This window comes from Astyanax mexicanus, chromosome 1 (assembly GCF_023375975.1).
Source record: "Astyanax mexicanus isolate ESR-SI-001 chromosome 1, AstMex3_surface, whole genome shotgun sequence".
In the NCBI taxonomy this organism is placed as follows: domain Eukaryota; kingdom Metazoa; phylum Chordata; class Actinopteri; order Characiformes; family Acestrorhamphidae; genus Astyanax; species Astyanax mexicanus.
In genome coordinates, this window is record NC_064408.1 from 123,048,084 (window position 1) to 123,071,878 (window position 23,795).

The following is a 23,795-nucleotide window of genomic DNA, read 5'->3' on the forward strand; positions in this document are numbered from 1 at the left end:
ATTTTCATTGATAAACAGTTTTTTTGCTCTTTAAACTAATGTAATATCAGTGATATTAACTTTTTTCCAAACTTTTTTGTTGGGGGCAAGAAGGAGAAATATATTTGAAGTCACGGGCCACAGACTCTATAATAAAACAAATAATGAAATATACCACTTTAAATAATACATTTTCCTGATTACTTTCATTTACACACCATTTTACTTAACTTACTATCTTTATCAATCTTTGACAGTGTTGTGTAAACTAAGATTTTTCAAATTGATCTTTAATTTCATGATGTCTCTTAATATTAAACTCCTTAATTACGGCAACTTTTAGACTCTTTGGCCCGTTTTTCTGCGCTAGAAATGCGCACCCTCCCCGCCTTTAGTCCCTTTGGTCCGTTTTTCTGCGCTATAATTGTGCACTCTCTCCGCTTTTAGACTCTTTGCCCCGTTTTTTCTGTGCTAGAAATGCGCACCCTCTCTGCTTTTAGACTCTTTGCCCCGTTTTTCTGTGCTAAAAATGCACACTCTCTCCGCTTTTAGACTCTTTGGTCCGTTTTTCTGCGCTAGAAATGCGTACTCTCTCCGCTTTTAGACTCTTTGGCCCGTTTTTCTGCGCTAGAAATGCGCACTCTCTCCGCTTTTAGACTCTTTGGCCTGTTTTTCTGCGCTAGAAATGCGCACCCTCTCCGCTTTTAGACTCTTTGACCCGTTTTTCTGCGCTAGAAATGCGCACCCTCTCCGCTTTTAGACTCTTTGCCCCGTTTTTCTGAGCTAGAAATGCGCACTCTCTCCGCTTTTAGACTCTTTGGCCCGATTTTCTGTGCTAGAAATGCGCACTCTCTCCACTTTTAGACTCTTTGGCCCGATTTTCTGTGCTAGAAATGCGCACCCTCTCCGCTTTTAGACTCTTTGGCTCGTTTTTCTGCGCTAGAAATGTGCACCCTGTCTGCTTTTAGACTCTTTGGCTCGTTTTTCTGCGCTATAAATGTGCACCCTGTCTGCTTTTAGACTCTTTGCCCCGTTTTTCTGCGCTAGAAATGTGCACTCTCTCCGCTTTTAGCCTCTTTGGCCCGTTTCTGACACCTAGCGTTCAAACTTTGAATCTCACATTATAAAAACCTGCTTAACAGCGGGCCAACTTTCATTCTATTTATAAAATACCTCGCGGGCCGCTCCACAAAAGGAAACGGGCCGCAGGCCGTAGTTTGGACACCCCTGCATTAAATGTTCTTAAAATGACCAATAAATCGATTATTGCAGTTGTGCAATGAAAACTGAATTCTGCTCTGAGAAAAAACGTTCACAACCACCCTTCACACACACACACACACAAACACACACACAAACACACATATACACACACACACACTCTGGCAACGGCAAATGTGATGAAAACACCATCAGCAAGAGGAAACGAGTCCTGCCCTTCTGAAGTGTAATTATCACTTCATTCACAACCCAAACTCTCTCTCTCTCTCTCTTCCTCTCTCTCTGTATCTCTCTCTCTTCCTCTCTCTTTTTTTCTCTCTCTCTCTCTCTCTTTACAGCTGAATTCACGCTTTTAACCGCAGAAAAACGCTCTTCTTATTTAGCTTTTAAAAAAAGACATTTAAATGTCTGATTAAAGGGCTGTTTACTGTTGTTTTGCTGTTTTCCTCTGGTTTGAGTTGAGCTCGGCGCTGACTCAGCTCTTGATTGGTCCAGCGCTTGAGTGGGGGGCGGGGCTGGTGACATCATGGGCCCTGCAGTGTGTAATGTATGTATATCGCCAAAAAAAGAACATTTGCGATGTAAATTTTTTCCAGTAGTGTGACCTTTTTTTCTGGCTAGGCAGAGTAATATCACCATGTTTCAGGGTATTTTTGGTGATATTATTGCGTATGATATGATATATGGCATAATCCTTCATTTCAGAACTTCCAACTGGCTTTTTTCAGCAGGATAATGCTCACACACACTACAGGTGTTGGACAATGAAACTGAAACACCTGTCAACATTTTAGTGTGGGAGGTTTCATCATGGCTAAATTGGAGCAGCCTGGTGTTCAATCTTCATTAATTGCACATTGCACCAGTAAGAGCAGAGTGTGAAGGTTCAATTAGCAGGGTAAGAGCACAGTTCTGCTCTAAATATTGCAATGCACACAACATTATGGGTGACATGCCAGAGTTCAAAAGAGGACAAATTGTTGGTGCACGTCTTGCTGGAGCATCTGTGACCAAGACAGCAAGTCTTTGTGATGCATCAAGAGCCACGGTATCCAGGGTAATGTCAGCATACCACCAAGAAGGACCAACCACATCCAACAGGATTAACTGTGGATGCTGTAAGAGGAAGCTGTCTGAAAGGGATGTTCGGGTGCTAATCCGGATTGTATCCAAAAAACATAAAACCACGGCTGATCAAATCACGCAGAATTCAATGTACACCTCAACTCTCCTGTTTCCACCAGAACTGTCCGTCACCACAATAAATTATTGTGCTCTAAAACCAGGTGTTTCAGTTTCATTGTCCAACAGCTGTATATTATCAGTACAGTGTTTATGGGATGCAGGAAGCCATACGGAACCTGTATACCTCTATAAGCAACCGTTCTCAGTCTTATTGTATCTTGTATTGTGTATTTTGTATAGAGGTTTGGACTGTGAGCTGTAATGTGAGGTTCTTATGCCTGAGGCAGCTCTGGTTGTTGTTGGTGTGTGTGTGTGTTAGTGTGTGTGTGTGTGTGTGTGTCACGGAGAATCCGCTGTGTGTAGAAACACCACTATAATTACAAGTGGCAGTTTTGTGTCAGAAATGTCCTTTATGACACACATGCGGACCAATGGCAGCGAGGGGGCGGAGTCTGAGCGTAGCGAGGCTGTGATTAGTGTGTGGTGAAACGCTGCAGGTTTCTGCTGTGTATCCAGCTGCAGTCTGCAGTGCTGAGGGAACTGTATATCTGACAGTATCAGGTAGACAGGTTTGTGCTGGTGCAGCAGTGTGAGGACGACCTGCAGAGTAATCAGAGAGACAGATTATATAAACCTGAATTTATACAATCTTTTCTATATTATACTGCGCAAGGAACATCACAATACTCACTGCAGACAGTCTATTTTTACACATTCTACCTTTCTCAATTTAAATAGCAGCAGAGCTTCTGAATATATCGACACTGATGGGTGTGATCATCTGGAAATGAGGTGTGTTCAGGTGAATTTCTAGAGTATTGCTACCTTACCTTGGCATCGGAAAACACAGGAGCTCCACTGACTGAATAAAACCCTGACAACAGTCAGACGTTCATTGCTATCTTGGCAATGCAGGTGCACCTAGTGAATACTAAATACTAAATAAAATAACATTGCTGTTCCTGTAAATGAGTTGCCAGAGCACCTTCACCTTCAGAAGTGTTGGACACGCCCAGGTAGCTGCACCATTAAAATAGCAATCCACCAAAGTCAGAGCTCACCCGATTCTTAAAGGAAACGATGAGCAAGTGACACACTGGTTTATTTCACGTTCTGCCCAAAATTAGTTACGATACGCCAGAATTAGTATATGCCTTTTGGTGTACTTTTCCTGTCATTATGATAGAAAAGACACACTGACGCTCCCTAAATCAAACTGCACAAATCATCTACAGATCACTAAAATAGGGCCCATAGTCTCTTTAAACAACAATATAATAATGTTATATTTTAAAAATATTTTTAATGCATTTTATCATGGTTCACAGCATACTTTATTCTGAGTATTATGTTCCGATAGTATCCGATAAAGACCACTAAATTTCAGCCCAGTAATCAGATTTCTCAGAGCATGTATATGCTTACTCTGATTTCTTTTGGCATTATTAAGTGCATGTAAATCAGGTTATTAAATGCATGCAATCATGATGATCGGATTACACACACACAATCTTACTGTATGCATTTATTAGCTTATTAGATGTAGGCATTTTTGGATTACAGACAAAATCTGAATTTCTGTAGTTATCGAATTTTTACATGCATGTTAATGGATTATTAAATGCAAATAAACATATTGATTGGATTGACAAAATCGGATTTTCTGCAGTTATTAGATTAATAATTTAATTGAATTAAATTCAGTTTTATTTGTATAGCGCTTTTTATTAAATACATGTAAATGTGTTGATCGGATTGCTGACAAAATCAGATTTTTTGCAGATTATTAATTACATGTAAATATATTGATTAGATTTCTGACAAAATTGGATTTTATGCAGTTATTGCATTATTAGGTAGATGTAAATGTGTTGATTGTGTTAAAACGTCTGTAAAACCCCCATTTCTGTTGGCAGCAGCTGTTAGCCTGTTAACTATCCATCAAAGTCCAATCATAATCCAATCAAATAAAAGACTTTAACCCAAAAGAATTGGAATATCCGGACTGAACCTCATTGAAAGATTTGAAGGTTATAGTAACCTGTAGTTTGTAAAGTGATGCTGTTGAGGAGCAGTTTACTGGTTAAAGTACAGACGCTGCTGGTGTGTAGATCGGACAGTGTTTTTGTAATAAAAGTGAAGAAGACTAACCCTGCGTTCACACTGGAACGCGACGAGTCGCTTGTGTCGCCCAGCGTTTGTCGCTTGTGGGCGTGTCAAGCTCAACGCCCGCGTTTAGCATGGTCCAGCCTCCGACAAGAAAAAAGGCACAAAAAAGGAATCACTTGGCCACTTTATTCTCCAGCTATAACTCCCAAACTTGCTGGACTCTTGTGCGTTTCTGTGATTTAACTGCGCTGGAAACACAGCCGTTCCCACAGACTGATGTGGGTCCACCCCGTTCAACAGAAAGAACCGGGAAAGAAACTAGAAATTCAGAGGACGTCGAATCGCCTTGTTTGTGATTGGTCCAAAGAAAAGCTAGGAGCCAATCGGGTTAGAATGTCGCTTCACCGCGTCATAACTCATTTGCATAGAGTTGAGAAAAATTCATCTCCGTGTCGCTCTGTCGCTTTGTCGCCTCTCGCGTGTCGCGCCGACAAATCGCGCCCTGCCATAGGAAATGAATGGTCGCCTGTCGCTTTGTCGCTTTCCAGTGTGAACGCAGGGTAAGAGTTAACTGATCTGAGATCAGCTGAATAGGTTCAGGTGGAGTTAAATGCTGGGAGCTGCAACTGCTTCTGAGAGTGTGAGTCAGAATATGATTCATTTAATGATCTGAATCACTCTCTGATTCATCAATCATTTCATTCTTACTGAATTACTCACCTCTCTCTCACTCTCTCTCTCTTTCACACTCGCCCTCAGACACTCTTTCTACAGTGTGCAACATTAGTTTCCACAAAGGGCGATATGTCCCTAAAATAATATCACGTTATTTCATGATATTTTCATGATAATGATATTCTTGGCGATATGACAAAACACTAAATAAAAAAAAATAGTTTGAGAATACATTACTGCAACAAAATAAAAATTTAATTGTATTACTGCATGTTATATGATATGGCACACTCCTAACTGAGATATTAAAAAATACAAGAATTTTATCAGATTTATAACAGTCATGCTAAGTCAAGGATCCAGAATGATCCAGAATATCATGATACTAATAATAATGCACTCCAAATATATATCTCCATATATCCAGCAGGATTAGAGTAAAATAAATGATACTGGACAGATATAATCTGTCTCTAGTAGATCTATAATGAGAAATAATGAGAACAGTGTACATTTTTATTTTGCTGAAAACAGTAAAAAAATAAGAAATAAAAGTATTGCATGACCCTGTGTGTCTGCCACGCTGGTTACCATTTATCCCATTAAAAAATTGTGGTACCACTTTAAAATAAGACTACCTTTATAAAGGGTTTATAAATGGTTTACAATTAGTTTATTAATGGTTACTAATTAGGTTGTAAATGCCTTAAAAATCATCATTAATAATCATTTATAACACATACGTAGAAAGAGCAACAGTGTAAATGGCTGTGGGTTCACTATTTGGCAACAACCGGTTATTTTTTCCCTTTCTACGTATGTGTTATAACTGATTATTAATGGTTTTTAGTCAAGTCAAAGTCAAAGTGGTTTTTATTGTCATTTCAGCTATATACAGAGTACACAGTGAAACGAAACAACGTTCCTCCAGGGACCATGGTGCACATAAACACAGTGTAGACAGAACAATAGTGCAACAGTACAAAAGTGCAGACAGACAATACAACACCATACAGACAAAGAATAATAAATAACAAGACAGTGTGCAAATTATGCAGTGTGCAAAAAAGACCAGTGAGGTAGTAATTACCTCTATCACGCAGTGTGCAATAGAGTCCAGTGAGGTAGTAGGGTTTTTAGTGCTTTCCATTTTCTGGGGTAAGTGGGGTAAGAGTGTGTGTGCATGTACAGAAAAAACATCAGTTCAGTCTCTGCAGTTAAGGAGTCTGATGGCTTGGGGGTAGAAGCTGTTGCAGAATCTGGTCGTGCTGGACCGGATGCTGCGGTACCTTCTTCCCGAAGGCAGGAGGGAGAACAGTTTGTGTGAGGGATGGGTGGGGTCATTCACAAAGGCATTTTAAGGCATTTACAACCTAATTAGTAACCATTAACAAACTAATTGTAAACCATTTATAAACCATTTATAAAGGTAGCCTTATTTTAAAGCGGTACCAAGTTTTGAGTTTTCTGCATTTAGTGTAAAACCAGCTTAAGATCTTTATAAAAGTATAAGTGGAAAAAACTGTATACAGAAAAAAAATCAGTCATAATAGAAACATTAAAATAAGGTACTGACATTTGGCAAAAGTTTGAGAAAGCTCAGTTTACTGTATTTTTTGAGGACTATAAGTTGCACTGAAAGCTCCTTATAATCCGGTGCTCCTTATGTATGAATCCTATCAGCCAGGTATTAAGGAGCAGTATTAGCATTAGCTAATAAGCTAGTTAGCTCTTTCAGCATTCAGAGGTGAGTATATCAGACTGTAGTCTGTGTGTTTACTGTATTAAAACAAGCTACGTGGGACGAAGCGCTAGCTAATTGCACCGTGGCTTACCGGAACACTCAGGGTTCCTCAGTGTAGCGCTGTCAAGTGCAATTAGCTGCTAACCGTGGTTGGCACTAGTAGTTAGCTGCTAATGCTGCTGCACCCAGCCTTAGTAAAAATGTGCAAATCTAAGCTTACTGTAAATAAATGGAAGTGCTTTACTCACCAAAATAAACAGAATGCTAAATAAAATAACATTGTTGTTCCTGGAAATGAGGTGCTGGAGCTCCTTCACAGTGTGAATGAACAATTCAGTTTCCTCTGCTGAGAAGTGTTTGTTGGACACGTCCAGGTAGCTGCACCGTTAAAATAGCAATCCGCCAAAGTCAGAGCTCACCTGACTCTTAATGGGAATGATGAGCAAAGAGTTTTGAGCCATGCAAGGAGTACTTTCCCAGTTGTTACGATAGCAAAGACACACTGACTCGCCTTAAATCAAGCTGCACATATTTTCTGCTGAATTACAAGGAAAACATGGCGACACCCCTGTTCCTTACTAGTGTTGCATAATGCGCCTTATAATCCAGTACTTTTTATAGTGCAAAAAATACAGTAAAACCTTCCTATTGTTCCTTATTGTACTGCATTGTTCTGGCAGCGACTGTGGCATGTGTAGAGTGGTGGCAGTGCCCGTAGAGATGCCCTCTGGGTGGGTGAGTGTGGAGACGGCCGGCTCTGTCACGTCTCATTAGCGTTTGGACGCTACGCTACGCTGGTCGGTGGCCCAGATTCCCTTTTTCTCTCTCAGTATTTCTCTACTCGTCTCCTGCTGCACTGTAATGAGGGGTCTGTCAGCAGCACAATGGACCCTGAACCACTGCAGCAAACAGAAATACGTCATCCAGAGACCAGCAAAAGTCCAGTAGTGAAGAAAGAAGCTTTAAAGATCTTAAAGAAGGACACAGAACCTTGCAAACATGTCCCAATCCAATCCAGGCATGTTTTAATTGACTAGTATCAGCTCTTTAAAGCTTTAATAAGTTCCGATCCTTTGTTTTTACCACTGTGCTGCTTTTAGCACAGCACCCTCTGGTGTCCTTTAGATAGTATTACAGGACATTAGGAAGGTAACTAAGCAGTTTAATTCAGATATAATTCAGTTTTAGAGAGCTCTACAGTGTTCTGATTAGAAATGTTCCAATCTGATCTAGTGACTATTCTATTGCATCAGATATCAGGAAGTTTAAAGAGCCACTAAACCATAAAGCATATGTATATATTTTTTTATTAATAACTGAAATGTGTTCATTTGAAGTAATTAAACATAACAGTCCTGCTTAAAATATGTATAAACCTTTCCTAACTTAAAAAAAAGAAAAGAAAAACGCTTTATTGTAGTATTGTAGAGGATGATGTACAGAGGCACACTGCTCAGGCCATCAGATCTCCCTCCTGCCCCGCCCCTAAACCCATACATCACCCAGTGCCCCTCCCAAACTACCTCTCCCATTTTCTTCTGCATTTTTCAAATTTCAGCAACAATCAGAGGGTTTATTGTTCTAGTCTTTGTTTTAATCACAGTGTTCAGAGCGCCATCTGCTGTCCTTAAGCTGCCTTTACTGTCAGTAGAACCATACACCACTGAACAGCATGTTCAGAACCAAGTGGAGGCTAATGCTACTATGCTAATACCCATGCTTTACAAACCTGAATCATACTACATTCATACATACAAGAATCCAAAATCGGAAAATGTAAAAGCAAGTTCATTAATTTGTTTTTTAAATGAATATATTCATTTTTGAATATAATACCAAAAAACAATTAACAGATAATGATCCAAACAACAGTGGGAAATAAAAAAAATGGACCAGATACTGAACTTATTTAGATTTTTCACCAGCATGTAATTTCTATTTCCGTTTCACCTCAAATGCTTACTGAAGTAACATTTTATGCTCATGATCGGTTAGAGGGCTGCTGTGATTATCATCAGTTATCTATCTTTTTAACCTGCTAATTATTAATGCTCCGTTTGGTTCAGTTAGTTAATACAGTGTTCAGATTTTGACGTGGTGGCGTCCTGGTAGCCGAGCCATCGGGAGAAGCCTCCTGTGTGGGAAGAGCTTGGGTTACTTCAAGGTGTTTCCCGCTGCGTTTTAGTTTGGTTTTTGCAACCAAAGGATCGTACAATAAATTCTGGTCATGAATAAAGGAAATGAACTTTTTACTGATGAAAGATGACTGTTGAAAAAGAAAACCAAAAGAACAAATGATAAACGGATTTGTAATTAACAGTATTTTCTCTTTATAGCAGTCTCTAGTTCAGATCCTTTGTTTTTACCGCTGTGCTGCTTTAAGCACAGCACCCTCTGGTGTCTTTTGGGCACCGTTACCAGTCATTACTGTCCACAAAATGCTATACGGACAACAGTTTTGGGACACCTGCTCATTCAATGTTTAAAGAAGACTATCTACTAGATTTTGGAGCATTGCTGTGAGGATTTGATTGCATTCAGAAAGAGAAAAAGACAGTGTTCACTATGATCACTACAGCAGAAGAGTTACACAGTGTCTCTCTGCTCTCTCAGTCAGAGAGGGGTCATTGGGGTTCAGGCTAATCTAACCTAAACTCTAAAGTCCATCAGCTTTACTGCAGTTTACACAGCAGAGCCGACGGGACGTCCAGCCACAAATCTGCTTCCGTCCTCACGCTACACCCCCCGACCCACCCCTCCAAACACCACCAGGAAATACCCCCCCTCCCCTCTTCCAGCGCAGCATTAATAAAACAAAAGAATCAATGAGATCAAATTATTATAACCTATATATCGTCATTGTCCAATGAAAAACAAGTATCTCCATTTTTGTCTATTTTTAGTTTACAGCATAATTTGAACCCAAAGACTGTCCTTTACTCTGTGTCAACATGTCATGATAAACGGACCAATAGAAATAGTCCAAAATGACCTGAAATAAACTCTTTACATGAAAGTAAAAAGGTTTTATCTCTGTCCTGTAAAGTTGCTATTTTGGAGATACTAGTTTTTTTACAGTTGCATTGGACAGCGACAGTATTCTCTTACTTTTTCAACAGCAGTCCTGATGAGTGCCAGTTTCATCATTATAACGTCATTGATGTTTTTTGTGGTGACTGTACTTGAGGATACTTTCAAAGTTCTTGAAATGTTTCTTTTCTCTGACACTAATTTTTGGTACCACTTTATAATAAGACTACCTTTATAAAGGGTTTATAAATGGTTTACAATTAGTTTATTAATAGTTAATAATTAGGTAGTAAATGCCTTAAAATCATTAATAATCAGTTATAACACATACGCAGAAAGAGCAACAATGACCTGTCTAATTAACTCTTGATGAGTTCAGCACAGCTGTTAACTGAAATTAGCCTGAATTCCAGGTGACTCTACCTCATAAAACTGACTGAGAAAATCCAGCAGAGATGTGCAAAACTGTCTCTATCTAAACAAGAACAGAGAATATAAAACATATTCTGGTTTGATTTTAGTATTAATCTACAATACAGAACATTTTAAAATACAGAAATACTGTTTAGTTGAGCCCTTTTTGATGTCTATTATTGGTCTGGTGAATTTGTTACAGATGCTGCATATTTATAGTATATTTATGTGTCACATCAGCCACTTTCATAATCAGTGTCATTGCACACTGCACTTTGCTCTGTTAATTATTTAATTATTTAATGAGCATTAGCAACATCTACTGCACTGCTCTGTTTATAGATATATCTTACCTTGTATAGTAAGTTTTTTATAGCCATATATATATTTCCTACTCTTCTGTGTTTTAATTTGTTTGAATTTGTTTCTTATTGTATTGTGTTGTTGCTGCTGGATGCTTAAATTTCCTTTGGGATAAATAAAGTATCTATCTATCTATCTATCTATCTATCTATCTCTCTGTCTGTCTGTCTGTCTGTCTGTCTATTTATCTATCTGTCTGTCTGTCTGTCTGTCTGTCTGTCTGTCTGTCTGTCTATTTATCTATCTGTCTGTCTGTCTGTCTGTCTGTCTGTCTGTCTGTCTGTCTGTCTGTCTATCTATTTATCTATCTATTTGTTGGGTCTGAAAATCTCAACATTAAGGCATGTTGCTTGTATAGAAAATGACTGGTCATTTGTTGCTTTGTCTGCTAGTGTGAACACAGGATTAGTGTACATTTATTATACATTTGAACCATTTCTAGTGTTATATTTATAAAGAAAAGCATTGCTGATGTTTTAAAAGATGGAGAAATAAGGTTAAATACGGCAGCACTGACAGTACTGGGTTTGTTGAGAATCAAACACAGACTGTATGATGTTTATTGGAGCTGCTGTATTAAATCTGAAACCTAAAGGGTATTTAATAGTGTAATTAATGTGTTACTGAATGATATTAACCAATAATGTTGCTAACCTGCATCTGTCCTCTCTTTCTCTCTGTGCTCCTGATTGGCCGGATGCATTCTGGTGACCCCTCGGCTGCTCTGGACCCTCCCTCTGTCTGTCCTGTTCTGCCCTCAGGAAACAGTCGAAGGTAAAAACCCTACTTTATATACAGTTATTCAGTTTTTGAGTGTGTGAAACCTTTCTGCTGTTCTGTTTTAACTACAAAGGCTTTAGTTTGTAATCAATCCCCTATATGATTATATGTTTATTCCCAATACTTTTTTCCATGTAGTGTTTTAGTTATATAGTTAATCATATATATATATATATATATATATATATATATATATATATATATATATAGGTGCTGGTCAACGAATTAGAATAATTTGAAATTCTTTGAATGCATTTTTTGTGCAGAAAGCAAATCAGGTGTTCACCGCACCTGTCCTACTCGTTAGACTAATCACAGAACTCGTTACCTGGAAAAAATTTGCTCAGCTGAGCTTTCCAAAAGGCCCATTTAGGCCATTTAACTGTGACACTGTTGTTTTATTGAATTAGAATAATGGAGAAACCGTTTCATTGAATTAGAATAAATGCTCGAATTTTTGTTTTCTGTGAAGAGTGTTCACTGTGCAGTATAAAGTCAGGGTTGAGTAGAATTTCTAAGTTGTAAAATCAATCATGGGTAAGCAGCGCGACCTCTCAACCGGAATAGTGGCTCAAATTCAAGCCCTTCGCCAACAAGGCTTGACCCAAACTAAAATTGCTGAGCAGCTCGGCATCAGCCAGTCTTCCGTCTGCAAAGCTCTCAAGAAAAACTGCAGCAAGCGCACCAACTGTTCCGGCGTCCGAAAAACTTCTGCTCGCGACAACAAGCAGCTGAGAAAGATCGCAGTCAGCAACCGGTTCAAGTCCACTTCCGAGCTCACCGACTTGTGGAACAAGCAGACCGGCGCTGACGTCTCCAGATCAACCACTTACCGTCGTCTGCGCGAATTCGGCTTCAAATCTCGCGTTCCAGCAGTAAAACCGATGCTGAACAAGAAACAAATGGAGAAACGGCTGAAGTGGGCCAAAGAACACGGCGAGTGGACTGCTGAAGACTGGCAGAAAGTGGTCTTCAGTGACGAATCACGCTTCTGCATCTCCTTCGGTGACCAAGGTCCTCGTGTCTGGCGTCGTGGTGGCGAAACCTACAACCACGAGTGCTTGAAAAGATCCGTCAAGTTTCCCCAGAGCGTTATGGTCTGGGGATGCATGTCCGCTCGAGGTGTAGGGAAACTCTGCTTCCTCAAGAAGACTGTCAATGCTGCCGTATATCAAGATGTTCTGGAAACGTTCCTGATTCCGACTGTTGAGGAACAGTTCAGCGAAGAAGACTTCATATTTCAACAGGATCTTGCACCGGCTCATGCGGCAAAGTCGACCAAAGATTGGTTCACTAAAAAACAGCTTGAAGTTTTGGCATGTCTCAGTGGTTGCTAATGTTCAAATGTTGCATCCATCAATGTGCTGAAATTGCGCACTGCCATAAGAAATGAATGGTCGCCTGTTGCTTTCCAGTGAGAACGCAGGGTTAGGCGCTCGTACTGCCTATTCTCTCTCTCTCTCTCCTATAGTACACTCATTTGTGTTGTCTCTCATTCTCTCTCTTGCACCATCTCTCTCTTTTTCCCTCACTTGATCTCTCTCTCTCTCTCTCTCTCTCTCTCTCTCACTCACTCTCATTGTGCTGTCTTTCATTCTCTCTTTCGCACCATCTCTCTCTCTTTCACTCACTTGCTCTCTCTGTGTCTCTCTCTCTCTCTCTCACGCACCAACTTTCTCTATTGCTCTCTTACTCTCTCTCTCACTCGCACTGTCTCTCTCTTTCTCACTGTCTCTCTCTCTCTCGCACCATTTCTCTCTCTTTCACTCACTCGCTCTCTCTGTCTCTCTCTCTCTCTCACGCTCCATCTTTATTTCTCTATTGCTCTCTCACTCACTCTCTCACTCGCACTGCTTCTCTCTCTCTCACACCATCTCTGTATCTTACTCACTCGCTTTCTCTCTCTCTTTCTCTCAGTTCAGTTTGCTTTATTGACATGACAAAATTACATTTGTATTGTCAAAGCATTTCAGACAAACAGTACAGATAAAGACTAATGGGTACAACAACATAAAAATCTAGAAGTTCATAAACACACATATATATATATATATATACACAGCTATACACATATACATACATACAATCTGATTATAAAAAAGGTAAATGTAATAAAAAAGCAGAGAAAGAAAAAAAATATGTATATGATTTAAAACAATACAGGAATAAAAGAAGAGTATAAAAATTATAGAAGTGTATAATAATGATATATAAATTGTAAGAAGATAAAAATGAAATGTGTGTGTGTGTGTGTGTGTGTGTGTGTGTGGGTGCGCAGACATATGTGTGATCTAGTCTGCCAGTGATTGACACAACTAATATAATTTCATTTTAATAATCTAAAGCTGATATTTCTTAAAAAAGAACTCAAACACTGAAATGCATCCAGTAATATGCTTAGACAAAATATCTGTCTGTCTGTCTGCCTGTCAGTCAGTCAATCAGTCAGTCTGTCAGTCAGTCTGTCAGTCAGTCTGTCTCTGTCTGTCTATCTATCTATTTATCTTATCTTATCTAATGCTGGAATCACTGAATCTTCTAAATGTTCAGAGTATAGGACATTAAACAGGGGTCGTAGGTTATAATATATATGTATATACCCCTGGAAAAAGCAAATCTGTTCTTGATGAAAAATTGTTTAAAAATATTTCTTTATTTTTGTTGGTCAGAATTATGCTAGTGAAGTAGTTTCAGTTGAAAGTAGAGATTGTGTTTCTCAGTAGCATCAACTTTGCAACCAATGCTGTAGCAACACCCTAGCAACTGCCTCACAACACCTTAGCAACCAGTCTCTATACTACACCACAGCATCACGGCTCAGAGCTGTTGTGGCGTCACGAACAGGATGTAGATGATAGTAATCAGGTGGTGTTAATATTATGGCTGTGCAGTTTCTGGTGTTGATTCCTGCAGGTATAAAACACTACTCTGGTTATTTTTCAGTCAGTGCAGGATGATTGTATCCGTGCATCTGATCTAAATCTAACCCTCAGTACTGCCCCCCGACAGCCGCACTGCACCCAGCTCCGCTGCCAAGACCAGTCCAGCCACAGTGTGTGTGTGTGTGTGTGTGTGTGTGTGTGTGTGTGTGTGTGGGAGTCGGGGGTGCGCTCCAACAATGCAGCTTTGAACAGACACACACTGGCCCACTGTCTGTGCTCATCCCCTCTCACATTGTGGGCTTTGTGTGTGTTCGGCGAGATCTCAGGGCTCCGACACTTTCTCACAAACGCCAGGAAGCAGGAGGAGGAACAATCGCTCCCAAAATACACATCCCTCTCTTTTAGCAAAGCACTGAAAGAAGAACAGAATACACTGAGAAAACATCATCACACGCGTAAATACTGATTAACTACACGCTTTATATCCTGATACTTACACACTCACTTCTAATAAAGGCTATATTCATCTATTTAAAGTGTCTGAAGAAGATACAGACATGAAGCTGTCAGCAGCTTGCCTTGTGTCAGGTGTAGAGCAGCTATAAAGGGTTATAAAGCCCAAATATCCACCCCCATGCCCTGCATTGAGCAGTGGAGCAACAGTGTTTCCACTACAGTTCATCACAGTGTACAGAGTACACCCTAGGGCTGGGCGATATGGCCCTAAAATAATATAACGATATTTAATTGTATTTTCACGATAACGATACTCTTGGCGATATGACAAAACTCAGATTTTTTTTCAAGAATACACTACTGCAATTTTTTTTTTATCGCATATGATATGATATGGCACACCCCTAACTGAGATATTAAACAATACAATATTGTTTTATCAGATTTGTAACAGAAGTCAATGATCCAGAATGATCAGTCATAATACTAATAATGCACTCCCAATATCTCCATAAATCGAGGATTAAAGTAAAATAAATGATACTGGACAGATATAATCTGTCTCTAGTAGATATATAATGGAAAATTAGAACAGAGTGAATTTTTCTTTTACTAAAAACAGCAAAAAAGTAGTACCCTGATGTGATAATTAGGGGTGGGAGATATGATACAATATTTCAGGACTGCGTTTGGTTTTAAAAATGTAATGTAGATACCAGCTGCCGTGTCTGTTAAAAACATTGCAGAACCCTGCTGTTAGCATGTTAGCATCACAGCTAATGCACTCCAACCCTGCTGAGCCTGGCTGTTAGCATTGCTGCTTATGTTATTTGTGAAGATGTAGTAAAGTGATAGCAAACGTGTGATCAACAAAAGAGATGATAAACGCTTTATTAATGCGAGTACTGTGTAAAAAATGAACTTAAACCTGCCCTTTACTGGCTTTAGGGTTTACGATGCTGAGTTGGGAGATGAGCTGCAGCTTCCCGACCTCATTAACACTGCTCTTGTTGCTGAATACAATCAGATCTTCACAGTAATGCTTCAAAATCTAGTAACAAAATGTTTTCTGGACAGTAGAAACAGGATAAACTCTTTTTAATATCCTTAATTTAAGAAGAAACGATGGATGAGCAGCTGTCCCGGTACTTTTTGTGACAGCTCTAGTCTGTAGTGAACCCCCGGAGACGGGTTGCCAGTGTGGGGGGGTCGAGGCAGAACGCTCACTGGAGTGAAAAGGCTGGCGCTGCCCCAAGGAAGTGCCTCCACTCAGCTGTGAATGTTCTCTTAATTAAACACTGGCAGGAATGTGAAGGGTTAACACAGCATTTAACTCCACTTTAAAGAACTATAGACCATGAACTGCAGAAACAAATGTCTTAGCTTAAGTGTATTTTTTTTTATCGAAGATCTAATATTTACCATGTACTGTATTACTACACAGAAATACAATAAAATTACTATTCTATAAAATTACTATAAAAGTGCTATTCTAGTTTTACCATAGAGGTGGTACTCTTATTATAACTTAGCATAAGTAATTTTAGTTACAAATATACATCAGAAATGCTCTTCTCATAATATATTTGCCATATCAGTGTTTATTTTAGTCATAAATGTTCCCCAGAATGGCTAATATAATAATAATAATAATAATCTAGTAATTCTATTCTATTCAGAGTTATCTCAGTAGTGCTACTCTAATCCTAGTTTTACTTCAGATTTTTTTTTAAAGCAAAGATTTATCCCAGCAGTACCTCATAAACATTCAGCAATGCTATTCTGATCGAAGGTTTACCTCAGAAATGCTATTTTTAAACAAAGGCTTACCTCAGAAATGCTATTTTAAGCAAATGTTTACCTCAGAAATGCTATTTTCAGCAAAGGTTTACCTCAGAAATGCTATTTTAAGCAAAGGTTTACCTTAGAAATGCTATTTTAAGCAAAGGTTTACCTCAGAAATGCAATTTTAAGCAGAAGTTTACCTCAAAAATGCTATTTTAAGCAAAAGTGTACTTCAGAAATGTTATTTTTAAGCGAAGGTTTACCTCAGAAATGCTATGTTAAGCAAATGTTTACCTCAGAAATGCTATTTTAAGCAAAGGTTTACCTTAGAAATGCTATTTTAAGCAAATGTTTACCTTAGACATGCTATTTTAAGCAAAGGTTTACCTTATAAATGCTATTTTAAGCAAAGGTTTACCTCAGAAATGCTATTTTAAGCAAAGGTTTACCTCAGAAATGCTATTTTAAGCAAAGGTTTACCTCAGAAATACTATTTTAAGCATACATTTATCTCAGCTGGGCAATGGTAGCGTTAAATTTACTTATAGAATCAAGAAATCATTTAAATAGAATCTGTCTGACAACATGAAGCAGATACAAGATCTCAAAAAGCAAAAACAGATAAAATAAAGTCATTTATCATCTATCAGTCTGGAAAAGGTTATAAAGTAATTTCTAAAGCTTTGGGACTCCAGAGAACCACAGTGATTCACTATTATTCACTAATGGAGAAACTTTGGAACACTGGTGAACCTTCCCAGGAGTGACCGGCCGACCTAAAGAAATTACTCCAAAAGGGCATGAACAACTCATCCAGGAGATCCCAAAAGAACCCAGAACTACATTTAAAGAGCTCCAGGTCTCACTTAAAGCCTCAGTTAAGATCAGTGTTAATGATTCAATAATAAGAAAGAGACTGCGTGAGAATGGTCTCCATGAGAGAATTCCAAGATAAAACTTCGTCACCTGTAAAATCATTCACGTTTCACATGAGTTAATGTGTGAGACTGGCCCTTTAAAGTGCACATTATAGCAGTTGAACTGTGTCAGTATCTCTTCGCTCTGTAACACAGTCGGTTGATCCTCTCTCACCCACCCAGCTGCTGCTCTGATCCCGCCGGACCCGTCCTCGTCCAGCCTGCTGCTCTGGAGACCGACGTCACCAAAAGCAGGAATTTAACTCTGCCTTTCTCAGATTTACGAGTTCAATTACCGGCGCCGTCCTGAGAGCAGCCAGCTCAGCTTCATCACCGCCTCCCACCAAAACACAGAGCGCAGACCTTAGTTACTGTCTCTACTGTCCAGAGATTCTAGACTTTACACTACAGTTTAGAGATAAACTGCTGTGAGAATCTGATTGCATTCAGCTAAAAAAACATTGTTAGAGATGGTAGGATGTTGGATAATGATCACTGCCTCACCTCATACCAGAGTCAGGTTTAAACGGCAGGTTTAAGTTCATTTTTACTCTCTTCAATAGGGGCCGGCAATATTTTCCAAGCCATTACGTGGCGGGCCAAAAAAAAATAAATCTGCTTTGTAAAATGTAGTGTAATGGGATGTAGTGCTACAGACTAGTAGCTCTCCAGCCCAGAGGGTTGTTGAACCCAATTGCAGAACAGTTGATCTCAAAGCAGGTAAACCCAAGAAGAAAGGAATAAAAAAATAAATGAATAAACACACCGCTCCTCACAAGGAATCAAACGCGTGTCTTAAGGGTCGCGTTCCAATACACTACTACAGCATCACCTACAGTATCAGTATATAATGAACTTGGTATTAGTTTACTGCGTATATATTAGTGTACTCAGTTTACTACCTCTTCACAAACTCTCAAAGTTAGCCACAGTGCTAACAGCAGAGCTCAGAAGAGTATGAAGGTCAGTGCTACCAGGGACAGCCGGCTTAGTATGGTTGGAGTGCATTATTATTATTATTATTATTATTATTATTATTATTATTATTATGTATATACTGTGTTTATATACAAACATCACGCATGACAGTATGACCATTTCCTTGGATAAAAAAAATTATATTTTCTGGTCTATTTTTATATATAAAGAGCTTTGGACTATAAGGTGTATTATGCGACACTAGTAAGGAACTGGGTTGTTACCATATTTCCCTTCTAAGTCAGCAGGTGTCACCGCTGGGTGATGGTAACTTATTTAGGTAAAGCTAAGTTAAGTAAACAAAACTGTAATTCTTAAAAAATATATATTTTCTTTTAAAATCAAACAAGTGCTGGATGTAAGCTTAGTTTTTCAGATTTCTAGTAAGGCTGGGTGCAGCAGCAGCAGCGTTAGCATTAGCGGCTAATTGCTAGTGATAGCCCCCCAGCAGCGCTACACTGAAGAACCCTGAGTGTTCCGGTAAAGCCAGGGTGATATTAGCTAGTGGTTTGTCCCATGTAGCTTATTTTAACAACATAAATGCTCAGAATACAGGTCGATATACTCACCTCTGAATGGTGAAAGAGCTAGCGTTCAGCGTGGTTAGCGGCTAATGCTAATACTATAATAAATGTTCTCTGATTCAGTCTGGATTTAGAGCAAGTATCATCATGCAGCTCTCTCTCTCTCTCTCTCTCTCACAATGCAGTTAATCTCTTATTGTGTGGTCGTCTCGCTGCCCAAGCCCAACGTCAACACATCCCTAACACAACGTTAGCTAAACGTTAGCGAAGACAGGTCTGAGCACGCCGTCTCCATTCACATTCCTCCCTCTGCTTTCTCTCTCTGCAGGTGTTCGCCTTTGACCACTGCTTCTGGTCTATGGACGAGTCCAACGTCCCCAAATACGCAGGTGAGTCACCTTCAACATGCCCCAACACACACACACACACACACTCATACACGCTCACCTGGCCGGGTTCTCACACCTGTGGGAGGTGAGGAAGCGGTAGGCTGTAAATTAGTTAGTGGTGTTGGGTTTAAATGTTGAGACACGTGAAGATATAAATCAGTGTCTTCCCCTTTAACTAATGTGTTATACCATATAACACAGTTTACTGAATAAAGGTGGGTCATTGTCCTGCTGCATGACCCACCTGTTTCTTGAGATTCAGTTCATGGAAAGATCACTTGAATTTTTTATTTAGAATACTCTGATAATAATAAATCAGAATTAGTTGTTGCTTGCCCAGATGCAGCAAAACAGATCCAATCCATGATACTACCACCACCATGTTTCTCAAATTTCCTCTATTTGTACGCAATCTGTCAAATAGTATCCGGCCACTCACACCTGATTGTCGTCTCATTGATTAAGAACAGCCAAAAAGTATCTGCTAATCCTAGAACAGCTAACTTCGGTCCAGTTAGAGAAAATTTCATTAGGCTAAAGTCCGGACCGTCGCCATTTTTAACTTGCGTTATGATTCATTATTATACAACAGTTATTTCTGACCTCACATTCTGATTGGTTGAAAAGTGTTCTAGCTGTGATGATATTTGTGATAACATCACGGCCTTCTCACACTAAACTTGTATCACTCCGCCGACGCGTTGCCAAATAACGGCGTATATATACACACAGGACAGTTTTGAATCATCGCCTCCACCGGCACCAACAGCAGCGTTAGCTTAGCACAGGCTAGCTCTCAGCCACGGCACACTTACTCGTCTTTTGTGGAAAAAAGGGAAGGAAAATCGCTCAGCTAATGCAGTCTGACAGCCAGAACGATAACTTAACCAGCCAGGCTAGGCTAAACTAAGCTAATGCTGAGCTAAAGCAAGCTACGCTGACTGAGAATTTCCGAAGCGCGGATAGCTTGACTCCGGTCACCTACCCACAGTCCAGCCACACGACAAGCTAACCAACACCACCCAGCAAAACAAACAGAAATGCTCAAAAAATGCACAGCGTTCACCTGAAGACGACTCCACGGAGCAGGAGAGGGGAGTATTAGCGTTATTTCACCCTCCTAACGTTACCATTAGGGTTGCAGCGGTAACCGGTTTCACGGTATACCATGGTATTAAAATGCACGGTTTTCATACCATGTGTGTTTGCTTATTACCGGTAAAACGCAAGCCAGCGGAGAAACTCACCCGCGCATGCGCAACTCTGCTCCGCTTCAGCTGCTCAGCACACAGCGGTGAGAACAGCAGAAAGTGCATCAGACTAAACAAATCTCCGTCCGCCTAAAAAAAGGCTAAACTAAAATCAGCAGTGTGGGACTATTTCAGAGACCCGCCGAACGCACCCGAGGATGGTTATCCGATTTGTAATCAATGTGGCCGTAAAGTCACAGCTAAAGGTGGACATACCTCAAACCTGTTCTCCCATCTCCGAGAACACCACCCCGCCGTGCAGCGCAAAGTATGTGTTCAGTTTATAATTTTAATCTGAACCTAAATAAAACCTCTTTGTAGTCGTGCACAACCCATGCGGTAAGCGCCCGCAAAAGCGCTGAGTTATCCGAAATTTGGGCACGCAGGTACAGGTGTGAAGTGCGTGCTACGATGGATTCACGTGTCCGTGTAAAGGTCCTGGCCGGACTGGATGTGAAAGACGCCATTCATTTACATGCGTTAATTTTCAAATTCTGACGTGCCTGTTTTTCATGTGTTAAAACCAGACTCGGTGTGAAAGCCTTAAAATAGAAATCTCTATTGTCAGAAATAAATCCCCTCTTTCTGCAGTATCTGGTTTGTAAACGGACGTTTACAGCAGTTGTTGATCAGACACTGACCCAGGCTCATACCGTGAAAATCTCATACCGTTGCAACCCTAGTTACCATCTTCACTTATTCCCAATTTTGCTTTCAAGCTAACTTTCGTGGTGTTAGTCTGCCTGAACCATACACCGTTTTGTAGTTAAGTTGTTGTGGAACTACTTTTTGGCGGAAGGCACCGTCCATATTAAAGCATATTTAAACTGAATTTCTTAAAGTTCTTTGATTTATTTTCTTTATTCATTTTGTACAAAAAATAAACTGTTGTATAAAAGCAATAAAACACTCGAGGTCGTGTGTTGTCACGGATAACATCACGGCTGTGATTATCTACTGTACTCGCCTTCGGCTCGTGCCTGCGACCGAATCACAGCCGTGATGTTATTCGTGATAACACACTCCCTCTCGTGTTCTATTGCTTAATTATATCCTGTATACTGAAGAAGCCTATAGTAGTTCTGTCAGTGTTTTATTAATGTCATCAACAACTGAAAGACAAAACAAATTACACATACTAGTACATTTCAACAATATGAATTGTTTTAAATTGGCCTGTCACAATAATTACATTATCAACCTATCATAAAATAAATGGAAACACCCTCAATAATTTAACTTAATCTGTATGTTAACTTTGTTTTAAAACGCTATATATATTCAATTTAATTGTATTTATATTAGATTTAGGCCTGCCTGTCATGATAATAATTACATTTAATTGTACAAATCGTACAATATATGGAGAAATGTTTGCTGAATTTGGCCAAAATATCAGCTTTTTTTTTAAACAGCAGTTTTATTTTATTTAATATTATTACTGTATCAGACTTTATTATGTTGGGGGTAAAACTGATGGGGGGAGTTGCCAATGCTTTTTGTCCCCTGGGTTGTTGTGGGAGTAAAGAGAGAGAGAGCGCACCTGCGAGTGAGGGAGTTTTTTTTTCTTGTTGAGGAGTTTCTGATCAGGTGGAGTAAAGTGGAATATTTTGGACTCTTGTTTCGGTTGTTTCTCTTAAATTGCTCCAAGTAACACCGCTCAGTTACATTACTGTTAATGTGTTTTATAACTGTAGTATTTTAATTTATTGTTCTGGTGCGCACCATCTGTATTCTCATCTTTTCTAGCTTTATTCTCCCACTTCTCACCGCCCGCTTCGCCTATGTGGCTCCGCCCTCTCGCATCTGCACAGATCTGATTGGCAGAGGAGAACGTTTGGTGATCTTACAGCACATGTGATTGGTCTGTGAGTTTGCTGCGCTGTAAAGCACTGCGCTGTAAAACCATAAAGACAATAAACGATCCGCCGCTTTAAATGAACACGGTCAGAATTAAATCCTTCTCTGGAGTTTATCAGTTTGGGTCTGGATTAAACAACGTCTGGTGACACCTAGACACCTGTCCTATAAGTTCACATACGTTTGACACTTGAAAAGCAGCATGATGACCTAATGTACTATCTCTCTCTCTCGGACTCCGGCTGCTGATGGATAAGCAGACGGTTCTTTACTGTACTTTAGTTTAACCCTTGTGTGGTGTTCGGGTCTGTGGGACTCGTTTTCATTTTTCATCAAATGATACTAAAAAAATATTTTTTCTAACCCAAACTCATTGTCATTGGCTCATTTTTTGTGAAAAACATATATCAAAACACATTTTCCATAAACACACACTGTACACCCCATACCCCCCCCCCCCCTACACATTTATATTACATACAGTATGTTTGGCCAAGGGCTAATAAACATTTCTTCATTTGTAAATTTGAAACGAAACAAATTTTCTACTCATATCTTGAGTTTAATTCATTTTCTTTTACATTTTATTAAAAAACTAATAAAAAAAAGAGTAGCACTTTTTGAAAGAAATGTAACATAAGAAAGGTAAAGGGCAAATATTAACCATGTAAGCTGTTTATATTGCTTGCAATTTAGGTGAAGCGAGCATGTGTAAAGCATTTTAATGTAAAATTGCTTAATTTTGCTGAATTAAATACAAGTAACAAAGTAAACGAGTAACAAAAATATGAACACCACACAAGGGTTAAAGGTAGTTCAGTATTTAAGCTGGAAAATGAAACAGCTGTGTGATGACGCTCTACTCAGTCACCTGTGCATCACACATCACACGCATTGCTCACATCTGCCCAGATGTTTCACTGTTTTACAACCAGACGTTTATTTCACTGACTGCCTTTACCCGGGTTTACCCTCTGTTTTCATCAGCAGCAGCGGAGCGTGTGTATGCAAGTGTGTGTGTGTGTGTACGAATGTGTGTATGCCTGGGGTGTGTCTGTATTTAGCTCCCCACAGCTGTCTGATTCCTCCCCTTGTTGAATAGAGAGAGAGCAGACTCTCACTTCCTGTTTCATTATTTCTCTTTAATATGTTAAGCTTGTTATGAATACATTGTTATCCAGTTATTTGTTCAAGGAGACAATGTTTTATGTTTTGCGTTCTGCATTCCACCACACTTTATATAAAATAAAACAA

General features: G+C 39.5%; 1 protein-coding gene across 4 annotated transcripts in view; it reads left to right on the forward strand.

The window, feature by feature from the left end:
- kif13a (kinesin family member 13A) overlaps positions 1 to 23,795 on the forward strand; it is a 210,239-nt gene that overhangs the window by 24,085 nt on the left and 162,359 nt on the right. For all 4 annotated transcript variants that reach the window (XM_049467964.1, XM_049467953.1, XM_049467966.1 and 1 more), the window contains exons 3-4: positions 11,482 to 11,494; positions 19,371 to 19,431. In XM_049467964.1, the coding sequence (XP_049323921.1) occupies positions 11,482 to 11,494; positions 19,371 to 19,431 (74 nt within the window). The remainder of the gene's footprint in view (positions 1 to 11,481; positions 11,495 to 19,370; positions 19,432 to 23,795) is intronic.